Raw genomic sequence first — 15,685 nt, 5'->3', positions numbered from 1 at the left:
CGTAGCCTACTTTTCTCTGCTGCTTCATATTGGACCATTACAGAAGTAAATCCTCATTTTACACTGTGTCCATTGATTGAAAACCGTAATCTTGATCTGAAACAACTAAAAGAAACAGGTCCATTGACTTCCTGTTCAAAACTGCAGAAGTGATATGCCTTCATAGTGACATTTCACTGTAAAAGGAGATTGTTATTCACATGTTTTTGCCATTTTAAAACGTTTTGTTATTTTTTAAAATAATCATATCTAACTACAAGGGTGAGGGCGGGGATAAGGGGTAGGTGAAAACAGGACCTTTTTTACTGAAACAAGCCAGAATCAATCAAAATGCAACTTTGAAGAAACAAATGTACAGTATTTGTGTCTGCAGGTCTCAACAACCAAAACAACTGTTAGCTAATGCTAATGCTAGCATGCAGAATCAGATCACCTGTTGTAGTTTCTACTAAGTCAGTTCTTTGTGGTCAAATTGTGTTTAAAAAAAAAAAGCTCAGATTAAAGTCTAACTTGAGAAACAGAGCAGTGCATCCAGTTAGCTTCACAACCCCAGCCAATGTGGATGAAGGGTATTAATGATTGTATTATTTTAATGTAAGAATATGGATATTACAAGCAAGAAACAGACTTTTCCAGCTTAACATTTGTATTAAAGCTTCACAAAAAGTGATACAACTTTAAACACAGTAACAAATTAACTGTCAACATGTCTGTCGGTCTTTGATAATGTCCTATTACATAAGACTCTATACAAGTTCTATTTTATTGTAAAAGACATGTTTATTAACTCAGTAACCATGACAATAGCACATAAGCCCAATTAAAGCATTGCGAGGCTGTGTTGTGTGACTTGGAGGAGTGATGCCTTCAGGGCTGGAGGGGCCGCTGTCCCCGGGGCCCGCACACATACACAGAGGACTGCCGCACCAAAGGTTAATGAACCTGTTTGTCAGGCAGCGCTTACTGTGAGCTGTCAATCAAACTGCACGGGAACAAAAACACTCGTTAGCCGTCGTTGGTGGTCTTTCAAACGTTTTACCATCATTGATGATAAACACGAACAGGACTGACTCTGTAATCTCCATTTCCATCATATTTTATCATCTGGTTTTTGCTCACATTTGTAGGATTTTACTCCTACTCATAGATCTGTGCTGAGACTAAACAAGTACTAAACCAGGTCTAAACTGGAACTAATCCAGGTCTAAATGGACCCAGAGTCAGGACTAAACATGAAGAATCAGACTTTCAGTTTTATGTAGCTAAGATCTTCCTGAAGGAAACTAAAACAATGTTCAAATGTAGACTAAAGTCAGTTGTTTTGGCTTTCACTTGTTCTTGTAAATGAAGATTAAAATTATAATTAATGTTTTTATTTGATTGCTTTGTTATTGTAGTTTTACTATATTTTGTCAGTAAAGCACATTGAATTGCATTTTGTAAAACTTGTGCCTTACAAATAGCCTACATTTTTGATTGATTGATTGATTAATTGATTGATAAACTATCGCTAAACCAAAACTAAGCATGGGTCGGAAGAAGGTCTTTAGTTTCTCTGTGAACCTGTTCCTACCGCTGACCTTTTGAATTACGCTAACGTTATTAATGTCAACAAAAGCAACAATTCACTCTCACACAATGCTTTATTAGCTGTAAATGTAATAACACTGTCTGGGTTAATAAACTAACTAAATTGGATCCACATTTTGGCTGATAGGAGCACTGTACTACGGTAGTTTGAGAGGACAAATGGAGCATTAGCATCAGTGGAAATACACTGTGTGCATTCTCTCTTGTCCAATCATCTGGCTGGGCCGTGGAGCGCCTCTTTAGCTCAAATCCACCTGGAGCCTAAGAGAGAAGACTGCTTTGGGAGCTAGAGATCGCTTTGGGAGCTAGTACCTCTTGTAAAACAGCCCAGTACGATTCCCTTTGGACAGTGGAAAGTACTTTGGACCATACTGACCCTCTTAACATTGGACCAATGCAAACAAGATTAAAGACTCGTTCTGTCTGTCAGCCCCAGGGCGGTGGTGGTAATATATCTCATCATCGATCCCAACTGAACCTAAAGAGGGAGGGTCTGAGGAGAGAGAGGTGTGTCTGTTTCTGCTGCTGCCATGGCAACCTGCTCTTAAAGGCAAACCATTGATATTCATTGCCACAATTCTCTATCCCTGCCCATTGCACAAACTCGATCACTTTCCCATGCTATCGGGAGTAAAGGACAGGGCTGTTAGCGTGCTTGTTGTTGTTAGCTTTAGCGTGTGTGTCATTGTGGTGAATAATTAGGATGCTCAGAAGGCACTGTGATGCTAACTCACTCTGCTGTGATGCTAACTTGCTCTGCTGTGACGTCAACTCACCCAGGATTCTCTAAAATGGTCATTAAAAGTGTGGACAGAGGTTAAGAAGCTGGACAAACTTCTCGTGGATTTATCAGAGCTTTGGCTGTAAGTTTAACAGTAGTAGCATTTTTCACGTAATACAATTGATTGTTAGGCAGAAATATCACAATGTGCCATTGTTTGTGCATCTTTGTCAAAGATGAAAATAGAGAGTTTTAGCCCAGATACTGTTTCCAGTACTTCCTCTGGTCATTTTCATTGGCCGCTGGGTTCCGTGTTTTTGGAAGTGTCACTAAACAGTCTGCTATACCGGAGCAAGGCCAAAGTCGTCTTTATTATATGTTTAAATGCTACTGGGCTATAGTCATGCCTTTCTGTGAACACTTTGTGATGTAAGTCCAGTTGTAACAGCTCCACAAGACGAGACTGAAGCAGCTGCAATGGTTTTCAACTCGAGATGACTGGGACTGATTCGAGAGAAACAGCTGTTTAATTGATAGCTTTTTGCCTCCCAGGACAAAAAGACTGATGTCACTGAGAATGGTCCATAATAAGAAGTGTTTAACCAAATAGACTCTATATCAGTGGTCCCCAAACTCTTTGACTCGAGGGCCACATTAGGTTCTAAAATTTGGCCGAGGGGCCGGGCCAGGAAAATATGGTGTGTTTGTGTGAACTAATGAATTACTATAAATTACACGCACGATTTGACCTGTAACTTGTAACAAAGCAACAAATGCAAGGCTCAATGTACAAATTGTTTTCCAAATGCATTAAATAATGATTAATTATCTACCGTCTTCTACTGTCCACAAGAGTCTTCTACTGTCCACAAGAGTCTTCTTATGTGTGTCAAACACTTGCACTACCTGCTTGATTGGCCCCGGTGGCCGTTTGTGGTGAATTTTATTTTCTGCGCGCCATAAATTTTCTTGTGCGCGCACTATGTGCGAGCAGTGCACTATGTGCGAGCAGTGCACTATGTGCGAGCAGTGCACTATGTGCGAGCAGTGCACTATGTGCGAGCAGTGCACTATGTGCGAGCAGGGCACTATGTGCGAGAAGTGCACTATGTGCGAGAAGTGCGCAGGGAGCTTAGAGGGAACAGTGACCATCTCTTGGGGAAATGTGGGCATTACAGGCGAAAGGTAAAATGAACGGCCAGCCACAGTATCGTGAGTTTGAATCCCGATTCCGATATTTGCTGCATGTCCTTCTTTCTCTCTCATCATTCCCCTTCCTTTCTTTCTCATTCCTTCTACTGTCTAATAAAGCCTATGAAAAAAATGCTTTTTAATAGCTTGGCGGGCCAGATTGAAAGGCCCAACGGGCTGGATGTGGCCCACGGGCCGTAGTTTGGGAACCACTGCTCTATATGGTTAAAAGCTTCTTGAAGTAAATTTTGCACATTAGGTCTCCCTCAATAGTTTTCATTATGAATGATGTACTCGATATATACATTCTGCACATCTGCACAACAACTGCACATCTGCACAACAACTTCCTACCTCTATTATTGACTATTCACAACTGGTGTTTTTTGCAGGCTAATGCTAACAGTTATAAGACAAATACATGTTCTAAACTTCCTGGACTAGCTGAGTGGCTGAGTGATCGATGGCATGAACATGGAATGGCGCGTAGACCTGCTAATTATATGTCAATGTTACACACAGCTAGTGCCCCTCCTCTCACTCATCCTCTCTTTTCTCTCTCTCTCTCTCTCTCTCTCTCTCTCTCTGGCTGGTGAAGGGTCCTGGTCCTGTAGATTTACAGTTATAGTTGTTGGAGATTCAGGGGATATACATTGTAAATGGAAGCAGAGGCGGGAACAGTGGGTTGGGGGGGGGGCATTCATAAAAATACTACTGACAACACCGTGACAAGAATGAAATATATTATTGATGTCTTGTGCAAAAAAAATGGCAGATCAGATGGAGAAGAGATGTTATGAGGGCTTTGCTGCTTGTCTCCATGGAGATGGTATCGCTTTGCATGGAAACATAAGATAAACTTAACCATCCCCATGGAGACTGCAGCTCATTGTAAGAATGCACGTTTTATAACTAAAACACTTTAATATATATATATATATATATATATATATATATATATATATATATATACATATATATATATATGCAATCAAATTCAGGCAACATTTTATTTTAATTTTAATGCAATACTGTGGAACATTCCAGACTCTAAGTGACTCCAAGTCACCCATTTTGCTACTCGTAAGTGTGTCAGAGGCTTGTGCCACACTACAGACCAGCGTAATAAACCAGGACACAGACGATTCCTATAAGGACACGGACGATTCCTATCAGGACATGATTGACCACTCCTGTTTTACCTGGACATGATTGACCACTCCTGTTTTGACGCCGCAGTCAGAATGTTGCATTACTAACAGCGGATTGGCTGAAAAAACAAAACCGATAATTGACCATTACAAATGACTGAATCTCAATGTGGATGGAAGTCACATGATTACAGAGCCTCAGTGGGAGGAGATCTGTTACTCACGGCGACAGCTTCATGAAGAACATGAGCAGAAGTGTCACATTCTGGTGGTGGGTCAGAACCAGCACCAAAGCACAAACCAATGGTTTGCGATTTCGACCATTCCCACAGTTTCACACGAGCCCTAAAGTCATGACGCCCACATGGACATCGTAGGGCACCACCACCAGCTTGACCAGCCCGTATGGATTGAATGAAAGTGGCTTATTGTGCAGCAGCTCAAATGACCCCAGCTTTTAAAATACAACTTAAGAAAAATACAAAAAAGGGCCTCCTATGAAAAGAAAGAAGAAAGAATACGCTTCTACAGAGCAATGTGTATCACTTGAACACGGAGCACGGATTTTACTTTCCTAGTACGGAACGATTCCGAGTTTAGGTCAGAGTTGATAACCCTAACATTCAGGATATCCCATTGATGTACACAGGAGTAACTCTGTTTGCTCACACATGTAAACAGGTATTTCAGAATGTTTTAGAAAGTGGAATATGTGCATTCTGGTGAGACAATATTTATTATTTTAGATCAATATTGAAGTATCTAAGGAACTAAATGTAAAATAATCATCTACTTGTGAAACAAATGATCAAGATAATAATAATAATATGTCTTTTTTAGAGCATATACACATACTTTGCCTGGTTACAGTCGGGAGGTAAATGCAGCACACTTTCGGACACGAGAGCTGCTCTTTGTGAAGCAGTGGAACGGAGCTGTGGTGTGGCTTTCACCTCTGAGCGTGCTCACAACCTCGGGATGATGGCTTACAGCTAATCCTTCATTCTCTCTCACTCTCAGAGCATCTCCTCAGAAACGCACGGCCATGATACTGGCCATGATTGTTCTGGTGGAATCATGTACATTTGGACTTGTACAATGGGCTGTTAGATTCAGGAGTTCAAAGCCACGTTTTGACTGGCCCCCAGACGGTTCACTTTTGAGTGATCTGGAGCGTCTCCATGCTCAGGGCCTGACTCTTTGTTCAGAGGCAAAGCTCATGAGCAGTTGATGTTACCCAAACATGTTTAAGAAATAAAACCTACATCGTACCCTAATTATATTTTTTTAATTCTAAGGCTTCTCTCTTCTCTCTAATCTCAGCAATTCACAAAACGCGTTAATCCTTCCAAGTGTGTGGCGCTGTGAGAAGCTTCTACACCGCGTTTTAAACCTCTCTTCATGTAAAGCATTGGGTTTGGATAATGTTAGATGCATTATGAACAGGAAATGTCATATTTTGGGTCGTGACGTGAGTGAGTGTGTCGATAAACAGTAAAGAGTACACTTATTGTGCAAGCAACATTTTAAAACTGCCAAACTGCCAAAATGTCACTTGTGAATGAGACTTGTATGTGTGTATGTGAATGGTTATATGAGCTTGATAGTGTTGATTAATTGTGCTATTCTTGTACACATTCTGCATGTGGGAGCAGCAAAACTCACGACTCAAGGTGTTGTGTAATCTAACTGAGCTAAACAAAGAGTGTAAAATGTGTGTGGTATGGGACACGAGCTCCAGGGTTGGTGGTCCGCAGTGCCCCTCTCAACTCATTACACATCTGCCTTTTCATAAACAGATCAGCTTCATGTGTGCTCACTCCTCCGGGCCACTCCTTTGGGCAGCTCCTCCGGGCCGCTCCTCCAGTCGCCCTTCAATCGCTCCTCCAGTCGCTCTTCAGTCACTCCTCCAGTCGCTCCTCAGTCGCTCTTCAGTCACTCCTCCAGTCGCTCCTCCAGTCGCACTTCAATCGCTCTTCAAAAGCCCCCCTCGCTTTTCACCTGGTATCTCCCATAGATAGGATGCACTGGGTGTCAGCATTGCCAGGACTTATTGTCATATTGAAAATCAAACCAACCCGGGGCCCTGTGTAATAATACCCCAACCTAGTACTATTTCTGTAGTCACATCATACAGATGGGAAAACAAAATGCGAGTCAGGCGGCCCAATCTGAGAAATTTGATTCATATTCCCTGTGAAAAGATAAGGCCCAGTCCCACTGAAACTAGTCTGAAACTTGCTGTGCTAAATGTCAGATCCTTATGTAACAAATCACTCTTGATTAATAATTTTATATCTTCTTATAATCTTGATTTATGTTTTTAACTGAAACATGGCTTGACAAAAACACAGGAAATGTAGTTCTGATAGAATCTGCTCCACCTAACTTTAAGTTTGAATCTGAAACACGAGAAAACAAAAAAGGGGGTGGAGTCTGTGCTGTCTTTAGAGATGAAATAATGACCCGCAGGTTGTCTTTTGGGGTGTTTTCATCATTTGAGTATGTATCCTTTAAAATGGAGCGAAAACAGTCTCCATCCATTCTCTTCATTGTTCTATACAAGCCTCTCCAGCACTGCCAACGTTTTATTGATTATTTTACTGAGATTCGTTTTCAGTCGTATGCACAGACTTTGATGGTTTGGTCATTACAGGTGATTTCAATGTGCATGTCAATGTGGTCGATGCTGCTCTGTCTGATAATTTCTGTCTTCTTTGACCTGTCTGTTTTTCCCAAACCACCAGCTGGTCCTGCAGTTGTTCAAAGGCTGGTCCTGCAGTTGTTCAGAGGAGACACATAAAAGATGGCACAGGTGCACTGTTTATGGAAATGATAAACTTTGAAAATGTCTCATGTTCTAATATAAATGATTTGTTGAACTCTGTTACATCTAGTGTTTTGAATGTTCTGGACACCATCTAAAGGCTAAAATGGTTAAAAATAAGCCAAAGGCGCCGTGGAGAAATGATGATTCGGTCAGGGCACAGAAAAGGGAGTGCTGCAGGGCCGAACGGAAATGGCGCAAGTCAAAGCTCCAGGTTCAAAAAGAGATTTACAAAGAGAAGCTGAACATGTACAACCTAATTTTATGTAGAACTAGAGAAAGATATATTTATTGGAAGCAGCAGTAACAACTGGCACGTCCTGTTTGCCACAGTAACAGATGAACAAAACCTCCAGCTCAGCTGCCGTTAGAACTCATTTCCACATCCAAGTGTAATGAGTTTGCATTATTCTTTAATGACAAAGTCCAGGGCATTAAAAATGCTATAAATCCCACAATGCAAAAGAATACCCTAAAACCACCAAGACACTTAGAGCTAACTCACTTTGCACCTGTAACTGACAAAGCTGTCCATCTACATGCTGCCTCGATGTGTTACCCACCAGATTTCTAAAGTCTGTGCTGAACAGTTTGTTAGCACCATTCACTCACATAGTTCACATGTCGCTTCAATCTGGAACATTCCCAATGTCTTTGAAAACTGCGGTCATAAAGCCTCTCCTAAAGAAGAGCAGTATTGATGCTGCAGTACTGAGTCATTACCGGCCCGTCTCTAATCTGACATTTTGGGGCAAAGTCCTTGAAAAGGTTGTTTACAACAACTCACAGATTTCCTCTTAATAAACAACTCATTTGATGTTTTTCAGTCAGGTTTTAGACCTCATCACAGCACTGAGACTGCTCTTGTCAAGGTGACAAATGACATCCGCCTGAACACTGACACGGGCAAAGCCTCAGTCCTAATTCTGTTAGATCTGAGTGCTGCTTCTGACACTGTCCATCATGGGACCCTCTTACAGAGACTAGAGGACTGGGTGGGCATCACTGGCACTGCCCTAAACTGGTTAAGGTCCTATCTGGAAGACAGGAAGTACTTTGTTGAAATTGGTAGCTATGTCTCAGACCACATGCCCCTGACCTGTGGAGTGCCCCAAGGGTCAGTGCTGGGACCCCTTCTGTTCAACCTCTACATGCTGCCGTTAGGTCAGTTGATACACAGTGAAAATGTGTCCTATCACAATTATGCAGACGACACTCAGATCTATGTTTCACTATCGGCAGGTGACTATGGACCAGTGGATTCACTCTGTCACTGCATCCAACAGATCAGTTTGTGGATGCAAAACAACGTTCTCCAGCTGAACTCAGACAAGACTGAAATCGTTTTTGGCCCACAGAAACAAAGAGAAGTGTTAGCGGTCACCTCCAGAGTCTCGCTCTAAAACCTACAAACCAAATTAGAAATCTGGGGGTAATAATGGAATCAGACTTGAACTTTAATAGCCACGTCAAATCAATAACATCAGCAGCTTTTTACCGTCTAAAAAACATTGCCAAAATCAAAAATATAGAGTCTAAACCAGATTTGGAGAGACTTATCCAAGCCTTTGTCTCCAGTAGATTAGACTACTGTAACGGCCTGCTCACTGGCCTCTCCAAACGAGCTGTAAAACAGCTGCAGTACATCCAGAACGCTGCTGCTCGGGTCCTGACTAGAACCAGGAAGTAGGATCACATTAGTCCTGTTCTCAGGTCTCTGCACTGGCCCCCTGTGGCTCAGAGAATAGACTCCAGCCTCCTGCTGGTGCCAAGAATCAGGACTAAACATGGACCGGCCTCCTGCTGGTGCCAGAGTCAGGACTAAACATGGGGAATCTGCATTTCAGTTTTATGCAGCTAAAATCTGGAACAGTCTTCCTGAAGATGTGAGACAGGTTCTACTCTGACAATGTTCAAATCTAAGTTAAAAACAGTTTTGTTTAGCTGTGCATATGACTGAAAGGATTTTTCTTTGCACTCTTCTCTTTTCTGACTGAAAAATTGTTTTGTGATTTCATTATTTTAGACAATATTTTGGACTGATTTAAAAGGGAATTGGACTCCAAAAACACGTTACCCTTTGTGGCTAGGTGTTTTTTTATTTATCCCAATTAGTTAATTTTATTGTATTTCTGTTTCTGTTATCTCTTTGTGATTTTAATGCATTTTCCTGCTGTTGTGAAGCACTTTGAATTGCCTTGTGTATGAAATGTGCTCTACAAATAAACTTGCCTTGCCTTACAGCACCTTCACTATAGCACTTGTATGGATCATTCCTACTGCGTTTTTACTGTATCATGGATATTTGTTGGCGCAGCAGCAACTGACTTATTTCCCTTGAGGATCAATCATTCTGATTCTGATCGCCATGGGGACAGCAGAGGACACGCCCTTCCGTCAAATAAAATGACGGAAATAGCGAGCCTCATGCGGTCTCAGAGGATTTATAGGGACAGCAGCGTCTTGATTTTCACAGAGACCTGGTTAACAGCAGAAATGCCAGACTCTATTGTAGGTTTGGACAATTTTCATCTGCTGCGGGCGGACAGAACGAAAGAATGCTTGAAGAAAAGAGGTGGAGGTCTGGCGGTGTATGTGAACACGAGATGGTCCAAACCCGAACACTGCACAGTGAGGGAGCAGCTATGTAACAAGGATATTGAACTATTGGCTATTGGCATGAGGCCATACTATCTGCCCCGGGAGTTCTCACATGTGATTTTGATCGCAGTCTATGTGGCCCCGTCTGCCAATGCTGAAAATGTTTGTGAAGCACTGCTCTCCTGCACTTGTAGGCTGCAAACACAGCATCCACAGGCTCTCTTCCTCATCTCTGGTGACTTTAACCACGCTTCTCCCTCTTCTGTTCTACCAACATACACCCAGTATGTTACCTGCCCCACCAGAGAGAATAGAACATTGGACTTGTTTTTTGCCAACACCAAGGAGGCTTATTCTTCTTCCCCCCTCCCTCCCCTGGGCAGCTCGGACCACAACCTTGTACATCTGAGGCCTGTGTATGAACCCATCGTGCGCAGGCAGCCTGTGGTGCCCCGTGAGGTGAGGATGTGGTCTGCTGAGAGCGAGGAGGCTCTGAGGAACTGCTTCAGCACCACTGTCTGGACTGAGCTTTATGACCCACATGGGGAGGACATCAACACCATCACAGAGTGCATCACGGACTACATCAACTTCTGTTTTGAGAACATTGTTCCCTCCCGGACGGTGCGGTGTTTTCCAAACAACAAGCCATGGATTAACCGTGAACTGAAGGCTCTGCTGAAGGAGAAGAAGAGAGCCTTCAGGTCAGGGAACAAGGAGGAGCTGAGGACTGTGCAGAAGGAGCTGAGGAGGAAGATCAGGCAGGCTGAGGCCGGCTACAAGAGGAGGATGGAGGAGCAGCTGCAGCAAAAGAACATTCAGGGAGTGTGGAGGAGCCTGAAAACCATCTCGGGCTTCAAAATCCCCCCTGCCCAGACAGAGGGGGATCTACAGTGGGTGAATGATTTAAATGCTCACTTCTTGAGGTTTGATCGGTCACCCGCCCCTCCCCCTGCACAGCTGCATGCTCCCTCTTCCACACCTGGACAATGCCCTGCATCTGTTCCTCTTCGCTTATCTGCCCCGGACCATCGGCTCCCCACTTCGCCTGGACTCACCCATCCCCCCAGCACACAGTCCCCCTGCCAACCACTGACTGTCACAGCAGCACAGGTGAGGAGTGAGCTGAAGAGGATTAAAGTGAGGAAGGCAGCAGGACCTGATGGCATCAGCCCCAGGCTCCTTAAGTCCTGCGCAGATGAACTGTGTGGAGTTATGGAGCATGTCTTCAACATGAGCCTGAAGCTGAGGGTGGTACCACAGGTCTGGAAGACCTCATGTCTGGTACCTGTGCCTAAGACACCGCGCCCCAAAGACCTCAACAGCTTCAGGCCAGTGGCTCTCACGTCCCACCTGATGAAGACACTGGAGCGGCTAGTCCTGGACCACCTCCGCTCCACCGTGAGCTCAGCCATGGACCTGCTGCAGTTTGCATATCGGTCTGGCATCGGAGTGGAGGACGCCGTCATCTCCCTGCTGCACCGCTCTCTCTCTCACCTGGAAAAGCCTGGCAGCTCTGTGAGGATTCTGTTCTTCGATCTTTCCAGCGCCTTCAACACCATCCAGCCGCTGCTCCTGAGGGACAAGCTGGAGACGGCTGGTGTGGAGTATGACCTGGCAGAGTGGATCCTGGACTACCTCACAGACCGACCCCAGTTTGTGAGAGCCCGGAACTGTGTGTCTGACACTCGGACCTGCAGTGTGGGGGCGCCCCAGGGCACTGTCCTCGCGCCCTTTCTCTTCACCCTTTACACTGCAGACTTCAGACATGACACGGACAGCTGTGTCCTGCAGAAGTTCTCTGACGACTCTGCCATCATTGGACTCATCACGGACGACGATGACGCGGAGTACAGAGGACTGGCGCAGGACTTTGTGGACTGGTGTCAGCGGAACCACCTCCTCATCAACGCGGGGAAGACCAAGGAGATGGTGGTGGATTTCCGCAGACGCCACCCCACTGCCCCCTCACCAGTGAACATCCAGGGACGGGACATTGAGAGAGTGGACTCATACAAGTACCTGGGTGTTCATCTGAACCACAAACTGGACTGGACTCATAACACGGACGCACTGTACAGGAAGAGCCAGAGTCGGCTCTACCTCCTGAGGAGACTCAGGTCTTTTGGAGTGACAGGGCCACTCCTGAAGACCTTCTACGACTCTGTGGTGGCATCATCCCTCCTGTACGGTGTGGCCTGCTGGAGCAGCAGCATCACAGAGAGGGAGAGGAAGAAGCTGGACAGAGTCATCAAGAAGTCCAGCTCCGTCCTGGGCTGTGCTCTGGACTCGGTGCAGGAGGTGGGGGACAGGAGGGTCCTGGCTAGATTCACATCTATGCTGGACCATGAGTGTCACCCCCTGCAGGACACTCTCTCCGCTCTGGAGAGCAGCTTCAGTGAGAGACTGATCCACCCTTGATGTGCGAAGGAAAGGTTCCGTAGGTCTTTCCTTCCTGCTGCTGTCAGACTTTATAACAAAAACTGTTAGTACTGAACACTCGCAATACTGACCTAACCATGTGCAATTCTGTCATATGTGCAATTGCTGTTGGAATTCATGTGCAATTCATGTGCAACCTATGTGCTGTCGTGACACATATTCATGTGCAATTACTGTCGTGATCACATGCAATGGTATTTATGTATTTATTTATTTATTTGTCTATGGGAGTTTTTATTTATTTATAGGAGATCTTCTACTGAAAGTGTTTTTCAGACTTCCTATAAGTGATCTGTTCTTCTGTATCTACCTCTGTATCTACCTGCGTTGCACCAATGAAATTTCCCCATGTGGGACAATAAAGGAATATCTTATCTTATCTTATCTTATCTTCACCAGAGAAGTGACATGGTGCATCTTTATCTTCTGACAGAAATCATTTCAAATCATCTTGTTTTAGTCATGTCCCAGTAATCCTGCTCCTCCACCCCCTGATCCTCCTGCTCCTCCTCCCTCTGCTCTCCCTGCTCCTCCTCCCTCTGCTCTCCCTGCTCCTTCTCCCTCTGCTCTCCCTGCTCCTTCTCCCTCTGCTCTCCCTGCTCCTCCTCCCTCTGCTCTCCCTGCTCCTTCTCCCTCTGCTCTCCCTGCTCCTTCTCCCTCTGCTCTCCCTGCTCCTTCTCCCTCTGCTCTCCCTGCTCCTTCTCCCTCTGCTCTCCCTGCTCCTCCTCCCTCTGCTCTCCCTGCTCCTTCTCCCTCTGCTCTCCCTGCTCCTTCTCCCTCTGCTCTCCCTGCTCCTTCTCCCTCTGCTCCCCCTGCTTCTCCTGACTCTACTCCTCCTCCCCCTCCTCCCTCTGCTCCTCCTCCTTCCTCTGCTCCCCCTTCTCCTCTTCCTCCCTCTGCTCCTCCTGCCCCTCCTCCCCCTCCCTCTGCTCTCCCTGCTCCTCCTTCCCCTCCTGCTCATGTGGCTCTAGCGTCTGCACTTGCTGCACACTTACCTCCAAGCGCTTGCTTCATAACAAAGTTCATGGTGATGGCTTTGATCCCGGCCTTCTGAGTCCAAACGATGTCGCATTCACTAGATCCAGAAAGTGTTCAGCTCCAGATCTGTGAGAGACGTGGAAGTGTGAGCAGATCTGTGAGAGACATGGAAGTGTGAGCAGATCTGTGAGAGACATGGAAGTGTGAGCAGATCTGTGAGAGACGTGGAAGTGTGAGCAGATCTGTGAGAGACGTGGAAGTGTGAGCAGATCTGTGAGAGACGTGGAAGTGTGAGCAGATCTGTGAGAGACGTGGAAGTGTGAGCAGATCTGTGAGAGACGTGGAAGTGTGAGCAGATCTGTGAGAGACGTGGAAGTGTGAGCAGATCTGTGAGAGACGTGGAAGTGTGAGCAGATCTGTGAGAGACGTGGAAGTGTGAGCAGATCTGTGAGAGACGTGGAAGTGTGAGCAGATCTGTGAGAGACGTGGAAGTGTGAGCAGATCTGTGAGAGACGTGGAAGTGTGAGCAGATCTGTGAGAGACGTGGAAGTGTGAGCAGATCTGTGAGAGACGTGGAAGTGTGAGCCAAATGTACGTCAAGTCTGTACTTTTGACCTGAGGAAGGAAACTGCAGCGATGACATGCAGAGTAAGAGTGTTTCACTGAAGGCCCTCGAAAGCGGCTTTGAAACATGGATCACACAGAGACATGAGACATACGCATCATGGTCTTCATGATTGTCTCTTGCTTTCAGGACAATGTGAAACATGAAGATGGTGAGATGAGTCCACAGGTCAGGCAGCTGTCTGACCTCTCAGTGGAGTGAGGCGCACACAGCTCACACTGCAGACAAGAGCCAATCAGAAGGTTCTAAACGCTCAATCGCCCGAGACAGTGTTTTAGACGGCTCTGGTTGTGGCGATTGTCAGAACTGATGAAGCACAGTTCTGTCACACGGTGGGCGGGGCTAGTCCGTAGTGAGGAAGAAAACATCTTCTTGGGCATCATGCACCGCTCAAGCCTTGGGAGCCCTGATCATTCTTCCACATCTAGTCAGACCTCATGTAAAGATGACCGGGAACATTTCATCTGTGACCTAAATCTGTGAGATTATTTTCTAATTTCTAAAATTAAGATCTATTACTCCAAACGGGTCAAATCTCTGTCCTGCAGGGTTCCTTTATCTTAGAGCTGCACAGTATGTCACAGACAGAATGTGAGTAGGAGCAATAATGACCTCACAAATAGAGCCTTAATGAGAATGTCCACTGTACACAACAACATTGACTTATTTTCTGAGAAGCCCAGAGGCCCTGAATGTTTTAGTCTTTTCCCACATGTTAATACTCCTGTGCACTCTGAGAGGATCCTCCACAGCCTCTGCAAACGCAATCACAATCCTCCTTTCTATCTTTACAATGACTCTTTTCAGATCGTTTATCTCTCATTTCCATGGGAGCGGACTTGACTAGAACCAAACCGAAGATGCGCCGCGCGGTGTCTGCGCCGCGTGAAGGACACTGAGGTCACGAGGACAAGAGCAGCGCAGGTGGAGTCCCGCAACGACCCGCTCGGCCCCGCGGTGTGCGTGTAATAACGAGCCGCTGCTGCCCATGGACGAGAGACCTAGACATACAGAAGTCTCTCTCTCTCTCTATATATATATATGTATATGTATATATACATTTGGACGATGCTTCATGAGCACATGGTGAACGTTTTGAACGTGCTTATAGATTTGTACATGTTGAACCGTGAATAAACATCTCACTTCACGCGGGCGTCTCACAATCGTTAGAGTTTCCGTTGAGCCTAAATCAACAGACTGTATTTCGCTGTCCGTGAACGTGGACGTCCGAGCGGCGGCGTGAGCGCGGTCCTCATGAACGATACAGCAGAAAACTTTGAACCGATAGTGAGCGAAAGCCGCGGAGAAACGGTGTCCACGCACGGCACCGCGAGAGCGGAAACGCGACCGATCGAGCCACGGTAACGGACCGCCAGAACGGCACGGCACGGCACTCACCTCCGCTGCGGCCGGTCCTGTGTCTCTGCGGCTCTCTCGGGGAGAATGTGCTGCTTCTGACCGCGCACACGCTTCACCGGCTGCTTCGGCTACGGAAGGAAAGGACGTACTGTGTGTTTCCTCTGCTGCGTTTGTCTCCCGCTCATCACGCACCCTCA

At 45.7% G+C, this 15,685-nt stretch overlaps 1 protein-coding gene across 1 annotated transcript in view; it reads right to left on the bottom strand.

Annotated features, from left to right (window-relative positions):
* LOC140375965 (complexin-1-like) overlaps positions 1 to 15,576 on the bottom strand; it is a 45,668-nt gene extending 30,092 nt beyond the window's left edge. Inside the window, exons 1-2 of the mRNA XM_072461959.1 lie at positions 15,528 to 15,576; positions 13,519 to 13,627 (exon numbers count right to left, since the gene is read on the bottom strand). Coding sequence (XP_072318060.1) covers positions 13,519 to 13,549 — 31 coding nt within the window. The 5' untranslated portion in view covers positions 13,550 to 13,627; positions 15,528 to 15,576. The remainder of the gene's footprint in view (positions 1 to 13,518; positions 13,628 to 15,527) is intronic.
* Between the last annotated feature and the right edge of the window lie 109 nt (positions 15,577 to 15,685).

Source organism: Eucyclogobius newberryi, unplaced genomic scaffold (genome assembly GCF_026437365.1).
Source record: "Eucyclogobius newberryi isolate DKJ021-1_F unplaced genomic scaffold, fEucNew1.0.hap1 SCAF_36, whole genome shotgun sequence".
NCBI lineage: Eukaryota > Metazoa > Chordata > Actinopteri > Gobiiformes > Gobiidae > Eucyclogobius > Eucyclogobius newberryi.
This window is presented reverse-complemented; position numbering and strand designations above follow the sequence as displayed.